We start from the raw sequence: 16,608 nt of genomic DNA on the forward strand, positions 1-16,608 counted from the left end.
CCCAGTTCTAAAATCCAATTTCAGATATTCCCAAACTCCACAATTACAGTCTTGACAAGAATAACCCAAAAATCCCAATATCGAAAACTATTTTTATCAACACAAAGTAGTCACCTTTAACGTGATGTGACATTATAGTTCTGAAAACTGTCGCCCTTTATTCGCCAAACAATTACCGGTGGAATTTCAAGATTAGCTTTAGATTAATAGAAACTGAAAGTCATTTCTCTCAAATTTGTAGAAGTGTAGGAATTTTAACTCGATGAATCTGAGAAAACAATTAAACTTATATAAAGAAGTAAAATTGGACAAGTCTAACAACCAAACACCCCAACCATTATACATTTTGTAGAATTATTTCGAATTCATTTTGTATATTACGTTGTTAATAAGCTAATGTAAGACCTTACTTTTACATCAGATAGCACTCGCGCATATTAAATGTATATTATGAAAACAATTAAGAGAAAACTTAAGATCGAAGAAAAGTCGCTATAGTAAAGTGTCATGTTGAGGAAAACTCATAATCTGTGTGCAAATACCAGTTTGCTCGTATCACCCCTTTACACAGGGTCAAAATCGCTCACGGTTATTATCAATAGACCCCTTGCACGATGTCCCCTCTCTGGGGACAGGTTTTTTTTTTCATTTCATTTCAATAACAATGAGAGAGCGATGCTCGTACACTTGTCCACAGTATAGAGGAACACTGACCTGCCCAAAGATGTGACGTCAGTTGCAAGGTGTATATACCACGTGAAATTAATTATTATCTGCCAATCAGCTATTTATCTCGTGAATAACGCTTGGGCCAGACTCGTCGTACTCCTGCTTGCTGATGAAAAACTCCTGGAAGGTGGACAGAGAGGCAAAGATGGAGCCACCGATCCATGCGGAGTACTTCCTCTCTGGAGGAGCGATGATCTTGACCTTCACGTTGCCGGGCGGGGCCAGGGCCGCCACCTCCTTCTGCATTCGGTCAGCGATGCCGGGGAACAAGGTGGCGCTACCGGCCAGCACGATGTAACCGTAAAGATCCTTCCGGATGTCCACGTCGCAATTCGTGATGCTGTTGTGGGTGGCCTCGTGGATCCCGGGACCATCCAGGCCCAAGAGGTTCGGCTGGAAGAGGGCCTCTGGGCAGCGGAACCGCTCGTTGCCGATGGTGATCACCTGTCCGTCAGGGAGCTCGTAGCTCGTCTCCAGGGAGGAGCTGGAAGCAGCGGTCTGCATCTCCTGCTCAAAGTCAAGAGCAACGTAGCAGAGCTTCTCCTTGATGTCACGGACAATCTCACGATTAGCTTGAGTGAAAATAAAACGGAAATATTATGTACACTAATACCTTTTGTGTTTGATTTTCAAGATACAAGTATTTTAAATTCCTTTGAACAGCTCTTTGGAATATTGATTCGCCATGGATGGTGAACACTCAACCTAAAACGCGTCAAAGCAACTCACCATCGAGGGTGATTACTCAACTTAAAACATGGTACAGTAACTCACCATAACTGTAAAGAAAATTGAGCGAAAATGTTGGTAAAGTTTCCCAGTCAGCATATCAGCTGCCGCCAAGGGCGGATCCAGGGGGGCCAAAGGGGGCCATGCCCCCCCCCCAAAAAAACTAAACCAATTGTTTTGTTTATGTGACATCGCAATAAAGGCAGGCAATGAGTACACCACCATCTTTTCCTCAAAAAAACATTGGTTAAAGTGGTCAGAAATTGCCTCAGATCGCACCACAGAGCATCTAGAATCCAAAAAATTTTCGGGGCCCTTAAGCGGGCCCCGAACCCCACGCCGTAATTTTTTTGACCCACTTTTTTGGGGGACCCAAATTGTGTTCTGGATCCGCCCAAATTGTGTTCCCCCAAATTGTGTTCTGGATCCGCCCTTGGCTGCCGCTCTCTCGGGCAAATCCTTCCCAATACTTAGTTGATTTTTCCAGAGTTAACCAACGAGGAGGTAAATTCATACCAATTATCAGGAGCAGATCCAGGAATTTTGCAAGGGGGGGGGGGGGAGTCCCGTCAGATATTTTTATGTTCGATTGTTGAGGACAGGCGGACATTTAGGTAACGCAGCACATTGTTACTGATGCACTTTTTGTTATAATTTATTGTGGGTGTCAGAGCGGGGGCGGGGGTCTGGATCCGCCAGATTTTGGACAATTTTTTTTTTTTTTTTTTTTTACAGTGAAGGGTGGTGAACACTCAACTTTTAAAAATGACACAACAGGCCTAACTCACCATTGGCGGTGAACAATGAAAAGCGTGGTATCGTAACTCACCAGTGTAGCCCCGCTCTGACAGCATCCTGAGCAGATAGCCAGTCAAGTCATCTCCTCCGAGGTCCATGCGGATGGGGGCGTGCGGCAGGGCGTAACCCTTGTAGATGGGCACAGCGTAGGTAACGCCCCCACCGGCATTTAGCACGGTTCCCGTAGTACGACCAGAGGCGTAGAGAGCCAGTACAGATTGTGTTTCCACGTACAGTGCGGGTACTTTGAAGGTCTCGAACATGATCTAGACCATATAAGGTTTAACAATATTTTTTAAAATTTGTCGCCCTTATTATACACCTCTGATAATGAGGCCCAAGATAGTGCTATTGCGAAGATATGTTTTTTTTTACATGTCTTTTTATCTCTGCCATCTTTTCTTTGTTGGCTTTTGGGTTCCAGACTTGTTCAGTCAGCAGTAAGGGTTGCTCTTCTGGGGCCACTTGCAGCTCGTTGTAGAAGGCGTGATGCCAGATCTTCTCCATGTCGTCCCAGTTGGTAACGATGCCGTGCTCCATTGGGTGAGTGAAGGTCAGGATCCCTCTGTTGTTCAAGGCATCTTCACCAACGTAGACATCCTTCTGCCCCTTGCCGACCATGACACCCTAAAGGAATTTGAAATATCTTCAAAACCTACAAGTTAATAGCGAACGTCTGGGAATAAAATCTTTTTCCTCTAAATCTTATTGAGTGAATGGTACTTTAATTTCCAACCATTAGTCAATTACTGATCGTTGGAAATCACCTGCATTTCTTGATTTCTTCTAAATGATGCAAGCCAGAGGGAATTCACATTTTTTTTAATAATAATAATACGGTATGATCCTCTGTGCCTTTAAATGTAGAGAATATCATTTGCAGCTATCCAAAAAGTAATTGACGAAATTATCGTTGAAAAGAATGCTTTTTTTAGACAAAATTTCTTTCATTCTGGCATGCTGTCATTTTTAAAGAAAACGATAAAAGAAGGTCATTTCCAAATATTCGTCTAAAGCCCCCTTTTGGGGGTTAATTTCCGTTAGTAGTTTGTGTCTAATTGCTATAATTCGTCGGTTCAGAGCGTGACATCGTGAAGCTGCAATCGGCTGAATGAGAACGTGTCCCAGACGCTGATTTCTGGCGCAATTCAAAACGTTACTACTCAACAACTTCATTTCCATGGATACGATCTTGCTGCGCCATGTTGTTTCCCATCATGCCTTGCGCAAGTGAAGGAACGCGCACGCGCCCATGGAGTCGAGGCATGTTACTCGACAACTTCTGAATTGAAACTGAGATCCTATAAAATATTGTTTTCTTGGAATATACGTTATTCACTGAGCTAAAGCTTCATCAGGTTAGTTGTTAATCACCCTTCTTATCTGTAGATCTTGAGTACTCTTGTTGCTTCAAACCAAACAAAAAGTGCACAAATGATATACACTACCTTTAAGACAACGTTTTACGTACCTGGCGACGCGGTTTTCCTACAACGGTGGGAAAGCTGATCCGTGGACTGTCTTCTCCCGCAAAGCCGACCTTGGTCATGCTGGATCCACTGTCCATCACGACGCACACCGGATCATCAGAAGAACGCTCACGAACTAGGTTTGCACGATCTATCTCCTCAGGTTTAACTTTACGATCTTGAAAAAAAAAGACATATTACCCAGGTAAATGCAAGCCTATCGGGAAATATTTTGACATTAAAGTTAGAGTAGTTAATTTGCGGCTATGCAAAAAGTAACTGACAAAATTAGTTGTGAAAATCAAACACTTGGTTGAAAGATAGTAATGGCACTAAAATCCCTGTGTAATTATTCTTTTTGGCGTGCTGTAATTTTGAGGAAAACAATGAAATATTTGCCAAAGTGATGTCAAGTGACGCACATTTGGAATTTCCATCAGTAGTTGGTTTGTAATTCGGCGAATCCGTGAATGGGTGCGCTAGGGTGATGACACGACGCACACGCGCGCATGGCTGCTATTATTTTGTCAATTCCAAATCTGTGGTCAATTCATCAGCGCGTGGCATCGCGTAGTTGCTGCAATCGGATGAGGATGTGTCCCGGATGCAGATATCGGGCGTAATTAAAAATATGAGTCGGCAACTTTTTGAATTGAAACAGAGATCCTAGGATATTGTTATCTCGGAATTATACTGCAGTCACAGAGCTACAACTACATCAGGTTGATGAAAGCACCCGTTTTCCTCAGGTTAGTTGTTAAGCACCCGTTTTTAGATTTTGAGCAAAAGGTTGCTTCAAAACGAAAAAAATGCACAAAATGATCTACCCAGCTTTAATTTCGACTAACCCCTATCATTTTCAAATAGAACAGTTTAAACGAACAAGATTACATGCTAATAACTCTTTTATAAGTTCGATTGCTCGCCCGACACATCAGTCGATACCAATTATGCAAGTGCGCTACACAACAATGCAACCAATGCTCTTGATCACTGAGGTGTTGGGCCAAGACTACACAAGATTATAAATTTCGATGAATGCACTATAGACCTTGCTACGCTTGGTTGGCAAACTGCACATTTTGCCAACCACGGGTTGCAAAACTATGGAAGGCCCAACACTGCAAAAATGAAGAAGAGTTATTACAGATAACTCAAATATTATTTGATATTTGGAAATACAACATTGTCAACGACCATACAACATAATTTTTACACATGCCTTTTTACGATGTATTGAAGGCGTTTTGAGGTTTTTTTCTGGAAAAATAACGGCCAACTACGGCTTCAATTTATGCGCTTGCGGCTGCCCATATAAAATGGCGCCAATGTTTACAAACAAAAGAAAGGTCTGTACCACGGCAATGGCGTGTTGCATTGAGACTCGCTGATGCATACGACTAGAAAAATGATAAGGCATGCAATCGAGATCGACCGTATACAGCGTGAATTTATTTCGTCAATAATGTACGAATCCATAAGTATGTGATTGTTGAAAAAAAAGGTAGTTACAACCTCGTTGAAGTGACAAAAAGAAAGACATTGTGCTCTCTTGGTTTTCTTCACCGCAATCTCAAAGCCTGTGTTGAAGAGAAAAGGGTGGAAAAATTAAGGCACTGTTTTTATTCCCGTATGCAACAAATGTATATGATCTTGACTGTTAAAACCGCAACCAGTTTATTTCAGAGACTGTGGGAAAAGTTTGTTTCCGATACGCACAACTCTAAAAACATTCTATATACAGTTGGAGCTAGGGTTGACTGTAGAAAACAGTCAAACCTCATTCAGCTAACCCTATACACTTTAAAAACTGTAGTGTTGATTTCGACACTTAAGTTGGTTTGGTCGTGAGTGACTACACTTTGAAAGTGAAGAATTCAGCATTTTGAATGTTGAATCCAGCATTTTAAATGTTAGGCCTAAATCCAACACAAGCTGACATTTTCATGTAACATTTTTCAAAGTGTTAACTTTGCAAGTGTTGAACCAACATCTAATTACATGTTGGTTGAGTTAAAGTGTTGGATTTGACATTGAAAATGTTGGATTTAAACACTTGAAGTCAAGAATAATTGAATAATTTAATAGGCCTAGTCAATTCAAATATAAAGAAGGATTGGCTCATTTTGCTGTAAACATGGAGAAAAATAGTGTGAAACTCACAAATTGAAGTTACGGTGTCCGCAACCTCATTCAGCTAACCCTATACACTTTACAAAATGTAGTGTTGATTCCGACACTTATGTTGGTTTGGTCGTGAGTTTTCATGTAACATTTTTTAAAGTGTTAACTTTGCAAGTGTTGAACCAACATCTAACATGTTGGTTGAGTTAAAGTTTTGGATTTGACATTGAAAATGTTGGATTTAAACACTTGAAGTCAAGAATAATTGAATAATTTAATAGGCCTAGTCAATTCAAATATAAAGAAGGATTGGCTCATTTTGCTGTAAACATGGAGAAGAATAGTGTGAAACTCACAAATTGAAGTTACAGTGTCCGCAAGTGGTCCTCGGGCTTCAACATCCAAGAACAGAATGCATGACAGGTGTTATAGGAAGAGAACAACTAGCTCCATTACATTGTACGCGCACTCACGTGACCCTAAGGCACCAATCATGCAGCATTATAACGGTGACTCTTCTCTCATAGTATCCCTTTCTTATTAATATTTCATTTATTCAGACAACCATAAAAGAAATCATAATACATCTGTTGTAGATTACAACTGACTTGGTCGTAAGGTTCAATGGATATTTCAAAGAACTGACCTCGGCTTTTATGCACATGCATAAATACCCTGGTAAATATTGTCTCAAATTATCGTGTCTTCCGCTCTTTTTCAGCTTTTAAGACCAAATATACCTTCTTTTAGAACGTAAAGCATGACTGTTCTTATCGGAACTAAAACCACTAAGCGAAAGTTGATAATAAGCAGGACAAGTTACTAAATATCTCTATGCAGTTATTATATTACCACACGGTGTCACCGCAAACCAAAACGATACAATTCCAGTCCCAAAATCAAATTTCAGAAATTCCCAAGCTCCAAAAATACAGTTTTGACAAGAATAACCAAAAAATTACAAACTCATAAACTATAAGCGAAAAATGAATTAATTAAGAATTGAAACTGTTTAGACTTTTCTTCGTTGTGTGTTATACTTTCATCCTCTATAAATAAATATTTTTGAATAAAACCCTCGAACCAGAATTTGCAATTCAATTCGTGATAGTATTATACTAATAAATTGTATATTGTACGATTGACCTTGCAAACTGAATAGTAATAAACATAAATTTCCGACCCGAGGAATATATAATATGAATACTCAAACCACGAGATGTTACATATTTCCTATAATTAAAATATCCATATGAAAACCACAACTGATCTCATGTTAGTTTTAGGTTACTCTCGGGACAAAAGTTTACATGTACTTAACTTTGGTGTGCTCGTGCAAGATAAGAAAATACCTAAAACTGAATGCAAACAGAGTTCCCCCAGTAAATATTGTGCCGACAGTGACATGTACACAGGTTTTATTCGATGTCTATATATGGACGGGGCTCTCAAAAGTAGTAAAAATGCGCCCTCTTTTGTTGGAACACGATAACGCAAAATACGCACAACATACCGGTATCATAATCCGACTCCTATGCAAATCGGACTCCTTTCCCCTATTATTGGTTAATTCCTCGCACGTGACAGGTCACTTTCCCGTATGTGATCCTAAAAATAGCGCATGCGCAACGCTACCAATGAGTCCATATTTCATTGAGTCGGATATGCACGCTGCACCGGTAATTCAGAAAGCATCTCCGTCTCGTGGAACGGAACATTTCAACCGTCACCTTTTTAAGTTATTCTAACCACTGCCCTCATGAATATTTATCATTTTGTATGATATTCCTGTTATTCAGCTCATCAGAAATTACACTAGTGAGCCAATCAGAAATGTGACTTATGAATGACGCTTGGTCCAGACTCTTCGTACTCCTGCTGGCTGATCCACATCGGCTGGAAGGTGGACAGTGAGGCAAAGATGGAGCCGCCGATCCACGCGGAGTACTTCCTCTCTGGGGGAGCGATGATCTTGACCTTCACGGTGGGCGGGGCCAGGGCCGTCACCTCCTGCCGCATTCGTTCAGCGATGCTGGGGAACAAGGTGGAGCTGCCAGCCAGAACGATGTTGCCGTACATGTCTTGGCGGATGCCCGAGTCAGTCTTGGCGATGCTCTTGTACGTGGCCACGTGGATTCCGTCGCCTTCCATGCCCACGAAGCTCGGGTGGAAGAGGGCCTCTGGGCAGCGGAACCGCTCGCTCCCGACAGTGACGCCCTGTCCGTCAGGGAGCTCGTAGGTCAGCTCCAGGGAGGAGCTGAAAGCCGCGGTCTGCATCTCCTGCTCGAAGTCAAGAGCAACGTAGCAGAGCTTCTCCTTCATATCACGGACAATCACACGCTCAGCTTTAAGTGAAAATGAAACAAGAAACAAATATAGACGAATGCACTTTCTTTTGGATTTGCAGCGTACAGGCATTTTAAATTCCCTTTTGTGGGAACATTAATTCACATGCATGGTGAATACATGAAAGTTGAACACGTCGAAGCAACTGATACTATATAAGTGGTTATTAAGTATATCAACCGTATTACAGCAACCCACTATCACTGTAAAAAAAGGTTTTGGAAATTGATTGGTATTTCTTTTGCCCCATTGTCCTCAACATAAATTATAGGCTACCATCTAACAGCAATCGGGCGATTTCTTTCCAATACTTGGTCAATTGCTACCCGAATTAACCAATAATGAGGCACCTTTATGCCAGTTGTTGGACAAATTAAGCATTGTTTTTCTTACGGTGATGGGTGGCGAACGGTCAATTCGTATGACACTCACCCTCGGTAGTGAAAGAGTAGCCTCGGTCTGACAGCATCCCGAGCAGATAGCCAGTCAAGTCATCCCCTCCCAAATCCAGGCGGGTGACGGAGTGCGGCAGGGCGTAACCCTCGTAGATGGGCACAGCGTAGGTGACGCCCCCACCAGCGTTTAGCACGATTCCCGTAGTACGACCAGAGGCGTAGAGAGCCAGTTTAGACTGTATTTCCACGTACAGTGCAGGTACGTTGAAAACTTCGAACATGATCTAGACCATGTAATTACAAGTTTATAATAAAACATATGTTTGAAAATAAAATGTTCGTTGTTTGAATTCATTTTTGTTAATTCATAAATTAGGCCCAAGAAAGTGCCGTGGCGGATTAAAAAAACATATAATCACCTCTGCCGTCTTTTCCCTGTTGGCTTTGGGGTTCAGGACTTTTTCAGTCAGCAGCACGGGGTGCTCCTCTGGGGCCGCACGCAGCTCGTTGTAGAAGGTGTGATGCCAGATCTTCTCCATGTCGTCCCAGTTAGTGACGATACCGTGCTCGATGGGGTACTTCAGGTTCAGGATACCTCTTTTGCTCGAGGCTTCCTCGCCAACGTAGGCGTCCTTCTGTCCCATGCCGACCATGACACCCTCACAAAATAAATCACCAGTCATGAAAAAAAGACAAAATCATGACATTTGGAATGCGTGACGTTGACTACAAAAAAACCCAATCATATTCAGATAGACCGGTCATTGGTCAACACTCAATAGTCAGTATATAGCGTATAGCGAGAACATTTTTATACGGCGCGTTATCCCAAAATTTCAATAATATACGGACGGACGGCCGTGTGAATGGTTTTGATTACGTCCGCATACAGTGCGCCAAGCGCATGTCGGACGTGTGCAGGTAGCACATTTAGCGTGGCTTAGCTAGTTGTGAATCCTACCACACAAAGTGGTTCGCATTCAGCGGACGTGAGAGAAACAACATTTTTGAACTGGTGCTGTGTGTTTGATACACACACACCCCCAACGTGTGCGGTCCATTGAATATACACGGCTTGAAATACGTATGCGTATGCCACAATGTCCGCCGCGTCGAATGCAAACAACCAGTTGTTTTCGTCGTTTCTCTGGAACGATTAGACATTTGGTTATTTCCTTTCAATATGATCTTTAAAATAGGACATTCAAACAATCCATTAGTCAAATACATGACATTTTTGGGGATTTCAGACCTTAGTGCCCCTTTAACATCAAACGTTTTACCTTGTGACGCGGCCTTCCAACGATATTGGGGAAGGAGACTCTTGGAGCGTCCTCCCCCGCGAAGCCGGCCTTGGTCATGCTGGATCCACTGTCTATCACGATACTCGCCACATCATCATGAGAACGCCCATGAAGTATGTCACTGGACAAGTAAGAAATATTATTCCAATAAACAATCAATCTGGAAACATTTTCACAGTAGCTTCATAACCATAAATAGAAACGAACGAGATGACGTTTTGAGAACTCTATGCGACGCACTAGATATTTTGTGTCAAAACTGCGCATCCCGACGCTTTTGCATATAAACACTCCAACGTTCCATTATTTTATACGTACAAATTCTTCAAAATCCGAGTTTGAAAATAATTTTACTACTCTCGCCCTATTACACCTCCGAATGGAATTGAATGAAACGGCTGTTTTCGCTTTGCACAGCCAAAAGATTGTTATTAGCACAAAAACATTTTTTTTCGGTGGAAGTGATTTCCAGTTCAATATTTCTCGTATTTCCCACATCTGTAATTGACTATATTACTTACAGAATATGAATTTTGGAGGAATTTTTAACGCACGACGTTTTTGCGCTACCACAATATGGCGTTATGCATTGCACATGTGACGCGCTGACAAACGATGTCAACGACGCGCTGACAAACGATGTCAACGCAAACGCACGAAGATACGACCTATTAACAGTGATTTAATAGTTACGTCAACTTACGAAGCAATTGTTAGAGAACTATTTTTGTAAAAATGTACAAATAATCTGAACTTCGAAGATATATGGTACTTACACCCTTTCTGGACGTCGTTCCACTCTAGTCATGACTTGAATTTCTTCACCAATCTCAAAATGCCAGCGTTGAAGAAAAGGTGGTGACAAATATTAATGCACCGACATTCTTCCCGACAGTTGCCACAAAATGTAAGAACTTGCCTGGATCAAAGATCGTACTGCGCTAAGAAACGCCCGGTGACATTCCGTCTGGTTTGCTTTCATTTAGAAGAAATTAAGAAATGTAATTGAGGGAAACAAAGAGCGCTGTGGATGAAATCGTGTTTGTAATATTCAAAAGGCTGTGCATGGTTTTGCACTGAGTGCTCGAGAAGCGTTATCTCCACAGAGCTGAAACCTGAAGCGGTTAGGTTTGGAACATTCTTATTGGGATTTTGAGTGTTGTTATTATTTTTGAAACGAGCAAAATGCGTAACAGGTGAATTATCGTGCCTTTAGGAATATAACTAAGTACTAAGTGTATTTCAATTATTTTAACCATCTTTGACCCCCCCCCCCTTTATGGGTGGGGTGCTTCCCTGATCTACACTACGTTTTCATCCTTTGACGATAATTGAATCCATTTTTTTTGTTAATGTAATGTAACTACGCATGGCTACTTTAAGCTCTCAACCTGTAGAAAAAAAAGGGTGTGCTAAACTTACAAATTGAAGTTACGGTGTCCGCATGTGATCCTATGGCTTCAGCATCCAGGAACAGAATGACAGGTGTTATAGGAAGAGAAGCAGCTATATTGTACGTGCACTTATCCCAATTATGTATCACGTGGCCCTAGGCACCAACAATGCAGCATATAACGGCGACAATTCTCAAATATGTTCTTCTTTTTTTAAATTGAAATTTCATTTATTCAGACAACCATATGAAATGATGACATCTGTTGGATATTGAAAACTGTCCTTGGGATTGAGGTAGAAATGGAAATTTCGAACAATTGACCTCAGCGTTTTTGCACCTGCATAATAACCCTGGCAAATACAGTAAATGCAAACAAAATATGACGGGTTGCCAGACATAGAATGTGTAACCAACATAGATAGGCCCTAATATATAGGTATGGTTTGAAAGATACTCCTTTCCACTTTAAAATGAGACATCAAACGTCAACATCTGATAGTTTTTGATAGAGTTATGAATAATTTCCCAAGAGAGGTCAAATTGACCATGGGACCAAGTTTTTAATTTTAGTAATTGGGATGAGGGTATCCTAATTGCCTCTGTGTGGATATTTGACTGGCTTAAACCAAATGTGTTTAGCGAGTAAACACAATTCTAAACACTTTCTTGCTATCACCTCATGCTAAAAATGTATAGCATGTAAGCCTAAAGTTTACATTCGAGTTCCCTGAATGTATTTATATAGTTAAGCGATTAATGGGATGGCGCCAGACTGTTTATGCAGGCATAATGCGGCCCTATTTTACTTGTCTTTTTCTTTTAATTTGGCTTTAAATATGAGGGAATGTTCAATTATAAATTTTAAATTATTAATGGAAGCAGACTGGAATTAATTAGTAATTTACTAGCTTTCATTTCTCTTCGCAAGATCCAAAAGTTCCATTTTACCTCACTCTCAATTCAATATGGCCGACTCGTGCATAAGGCCCATTGGGATTGAAGTTCACAAGGGGTCAACCTTTATAAACTTTCAAAACGAGGCTTTAAAGCTATAAAATGAGTCAGATATGAGTAATTTTGACCCGCAAAAGCGTAGGAAAATGTGGCGGAACCCGGATTCCGAGTATATTTGTTAACCAGGGAATAAATTTTGAAGTGTGGGTCATGTACACTACACGGATCATAATTATACAGGGTGAGTAAAAAACAAAACGAAACCCAAATGTCGGGACTATTTTTTAGGTGAAGTTCTGCATGCAGCACTTTCAAAATCTAGGATATAAAAGCCCAGTTCATAAGCTTTCTTTGAGTACAATCATTAGAATTACTTATGTACTTTTCAAGTTACGGAATTTTAAACACAATCACCGTTTTAAAGTTCAGTCCACGGATCACAAAGAAATGTGTGCGTTCTTTCAACAACACATCCCGATGTGATTTGTTTTCATTTTGCTGCAAGAACACTTACCTTTTTGTGATCCGTGCCGGACAGAACTTTAAAACGGTTGTTGTGTTTAAAATTCCGTAACTTGAAGTTACGTCTGCGGGGTGGGAGGGGGTATTTACCTCCGAATATTTGTTGTTTAGACTGCACTTTTGTACACAAGGGCCCTTTTTTACCAGCGTCTAACCCCCCAACATTTGTTTAAAGTATGCCTTTTTTTTTTAAACAAGTGCCCTTTTTACCAGCGGCCTTTTACGAGTACCCGTAGGCGATTTCGGACCTATGCCTGCAACCTTAGGTAGGGGCCGGGAAATATTCTAGGTGCAGTCCAGTAAATCGGTCCGAAATTGCCTACGCCGGCCAAATCACGATTTGTATGCCCTCAAATTCTTCGCTTTTTGTGCATATTTTGGGCCGTAAACTATATGTGTGGATTAAAACTGTGAGCTTGTAGTTCTGTGCAATTTGGATGAAATTGGAGCCCTAAAAGCGCTGTATTTTGCAATGGAGGGTAGGCGTCGTTTTTCAAAATGGCGATGGGCTTCAGGACCAAATTTTAAGGGGTGATCATCTTCGGATAGCAATTTCTCCTAAAAGTCATCAGTTAACACCCCCACCCCCCAAAAAAGAAGAATACCTTGGAGAGTTAAGTTATGAGTTTTCTTCCTGAATTTTTGAAGTTGGGGCATTTATCATTGGGGTCTATGGCAGTTTATTTACTGGTCTGCAGCCCTAAAGATATTTTTTTAAGGCCAAAGGACAATGGGGTCAGGGAACCAGTCTAGCCTGCACCTGGCTGCAGCAGCTTTAATTATTTCTCTATTTATAGGACATGGTAAGTTACCCCATATGCCATCCTCACTTCCTTCACAAGATTCTGTGAAGCTCATCAGCTCTTCTCATTCAGCTGTAAGGAGGCACATCGTGAACAGCTCCCATAGTGTAATGTGATGTCCTGGTGTAATGTTGATTTTTGGTCTACATTTTAATATTCGTTTTTTGAAAATTGAGGATGAAAACTTGCTGTTGACGTTATTTTTCACGAAATTATTGTTTGATAACAGGCTGATGAAGGGCTGCTGGGAACAGCAAACGGAATAGGCCTATAGGCCTGATTTACAGTGTTAACAAACAAATCGGTAAAAACAATTATCGTTTCCTTTTTTAAAGACGTCCGTACCATGTTGAAATAGTAGTGACGGATTTTAGAATCTGTATCTGTCCAAATACAAAGAGTAGAAGTCAGGAGCGGATCCAGAAGGGGGTCGAACCCCCCCCCCCCCGTTCTGACATATGAATATGGTAACAATTATAATAATGATAAGATCGGATATACATTTCTGATGGACCTGATTCCCCACCCGCGCAAATATTCCTGGATCCGCCCCTGAACGCACCTGATGCCTGTTTAAAAAAAGCCCCCATGACAATAGTGTTCATTGTTGCGTAACGATGAGTATGTTTAGCACACGTAACAAAGCTGCCGTATACATTAGTTTCCAAACAAATGAAAACACTTGACTCGTTATTGCCCGAAATAATAGACTTCAATTCTGTTCGTCCATGGAGCCAAAACAGATGCACAAATCAATGTTCCAGGTTTCTCCGCCTTTTATTAAGACAACTTGTTTTTGAGGAGAATTCCAAGGAAGCCTGATGGCCGAGTGGTTAGATTCGTCGTCCACGAATCGCGGAGTCCGGGGTCGAATCCCGTCGGTGTCTTTTTTGCTTTTCACCGCTCGCGTTCTATTCAGTCATTATAAGATGTTTAATTTCCCGTCGTAAAATACCAACTGTACCTTAGCTTAATCGGTAAGCACTGCGGCTGGTACTGTCCGCGAGTTCCAGGTTGGCACCTTCGTACAGGTTCAGGGCATGTGGTCCACTCGGAGGATCAGGGCTTAGGGTGCCGCCCTGTTCCTCCCTTAGCTCTTGCTTTTACATGGTGACTGGCCCTCCGGGGTTACATGGATGGACAGGGAAGGAAGTGTGTATTGGCCGGGACCCCCGAGATCCCAGAAGGGCCCTATAAGGGATTGTGATGGGGCATCGTTATGGCCCATCCAATCCCTGAATGCCTGGCTAGCACATAACTTTTTGATTTTTTAATCCTATATTTTTTAAAACTTTGGTTTATTTAGTTTGATATCTGCTTGGCAGGCCTACAGTAGTATTAAAAACAAAGCAAAGGTCCATTTAATATATCAATGAATTTTTAATGATTGACTACAATCAAAACGAAGTTGTGTTCGATCAATATGACTATGCCATTATTAATGTCGCAATTTCCAATTGAAATAAGAAACGCAGTATGCAATATTGTACCGGGCAAAAATTAAAATGTACATTGTAATATGTTTATTACATGTTTCAAAATAATATCGTTTCTTATTGTGAACATTCTCCAAATATATAGTAATTTGCAAAATAAGAAAACGCAAAAAAAACAAAGCCCCTCACCCTTAAAACTGGAAATACAAAATATTGTTGCGTTCCCTAATAGCAGTTCATGAAACATTTATTAGAGTCCACAATAATTCAATAAGTTGGAGGGAAACAGAACTTTGGGGTGACAGTCACACATGTCAATACACTGATTTATTCATCTCTTCACTTTACATAACTTTGTTAGATTTCATCAACCTATAGGGTTTCTCCTTTTGGTAGTCTTTGGTAGCGTTATAGAGATAACAGGTTGGCGTCTACAAAGTCTATACATGTACTATGTACAATGGCAAAACCATGTCAACCAATACGAACTGAGTGGGCACCGGCACGGTACGGGTTATCGACGGCCAGACCGAAGCGGGAGCGGTCCGCTACGGTGACCGGGGAGGCAACGGTAACTGGACGGGGCCAGCAAGTGTACCAGGCCGCACTACAGTTCGAACCAAAGTGTGCATGTGGCGTATCGGGTATCCAAGGTCAATCGAGGCACTATGCACCAAGGATAGTGTTTATGACAAGACTGGGCTAGCATAGCTGAACTACGGGGGAATGGCTACGGGGAGCCGGCTGGCCACAGCGGGAGCGGTCCGCTGTGGTGACGGGGATGAACTAGCTCTGGCTGGGCTAAAACACCAGACAACCGCACAACATGTTCAAGCTAAGACTAGCAGTCCAATGGCCATTCGAAACCGCACAGCACCATTGGGACTAGTGTATTACTATTTCACCAGCTTCTACACACTCCTCGAGGGATCTAGGAGAAGGATGCTTCATAATAACACTAGTACTAGTGATTGCACTATTACTTCACCGCGCCTCAACCACTAAGGGAGGCCGATGCTTCATAGTGACAAGAGTCGCACAACAATCGGTCTGTCAGAGTCGAGTTCGTCGCACATCATACGATTTACCGCACAACACATAAGTTTGCCGCACAACTTTGGGTTTAGGGTTCGTTCGCACTACATTGGTTTCGTGGTTCGCCGCACTGCCGAAAGTGAGGAAAACCTCCGGTATTTATAGGCAGTAGAAGTCTCGGGATTAAATAATGCATGAGCACTGATTTAGGAATTAACCAATAGTAATCTTCCATGTCTTAGGGTCACATGACTAGTCACATGATTTATTAAGAGTGCCTAGTGCAAGAGACTAGAAACGTGTGCATTTACATAAGGGAAAACATGGAGAGAGAAGTGTGCAAATACAGAGAGGGATGTGTGCAAATAGTTAGATCAGAGTGCAAAAGTGTTTACACAACATCTCCAGCAACCTTGATGGAGTGAGTGACAAGCTAAAAGGTTACTGTGTCACAGGTTATTGACATCACAGGATGTCTTACCACGCCCAGCTACGCGACCACGCAAGGGTAACATTCCATTCCCTCGAGCTAAGTACGGGACTAGAAAACTGGACCGAGAACTCAAGT

General features: G+C 41.6%; 1 protein-coding gene across 1 annotated transcript; it reads right to left on the reverse strand.

Moving 5' to 3' along the window:
- Positions 1–468: 468 nt before the first annotated feature.
- Positions 469–11,133, reverse strand: LOC119735910. Its single transcript, XM_038209857.1, has 9 exons — positions 10,671–11,133; positions 9,874–10,015; positions 9,010–9,249; positions 8,628–8,874; positions 7,685–8,194; positions 3,728–3,903; positions 2,644–2,883; positions 2,288–2,522; positions 469–1,301 (listed from the first exon to the last, which is right to left on the reverse strand). The coding sequence occupies exons 1-9, from the start codon at positions 10,700–10,702 to the stop codon at positions 781–783; spliced, it is 2,343 nt and encodes a 780-aa protein (XP_038065785.1). The 5' UTR covers positions 10,703–11,133; the 3' UTR covers positions 469–780.
- Positions 11,134–16,608: the final 5,475 nt, after the last annotated feature.

Source organism: Patiria miniata, unplaced genomic scaffold, assembly GCF_015706575.1.
Source record: "Patiria miniata isolate m_02_andy unplaced genomic scaffold, ASM1570657v1 HiC_scaffold_29, whole genome shotgun sequence".
NCBI classification, from domain to species: domain Eukaryota; kingdom Metazoa; phylum Echinodermata; class Asteroidea; order Valvatida; family Asterinidae; genus Patiria; species Patiria miniata.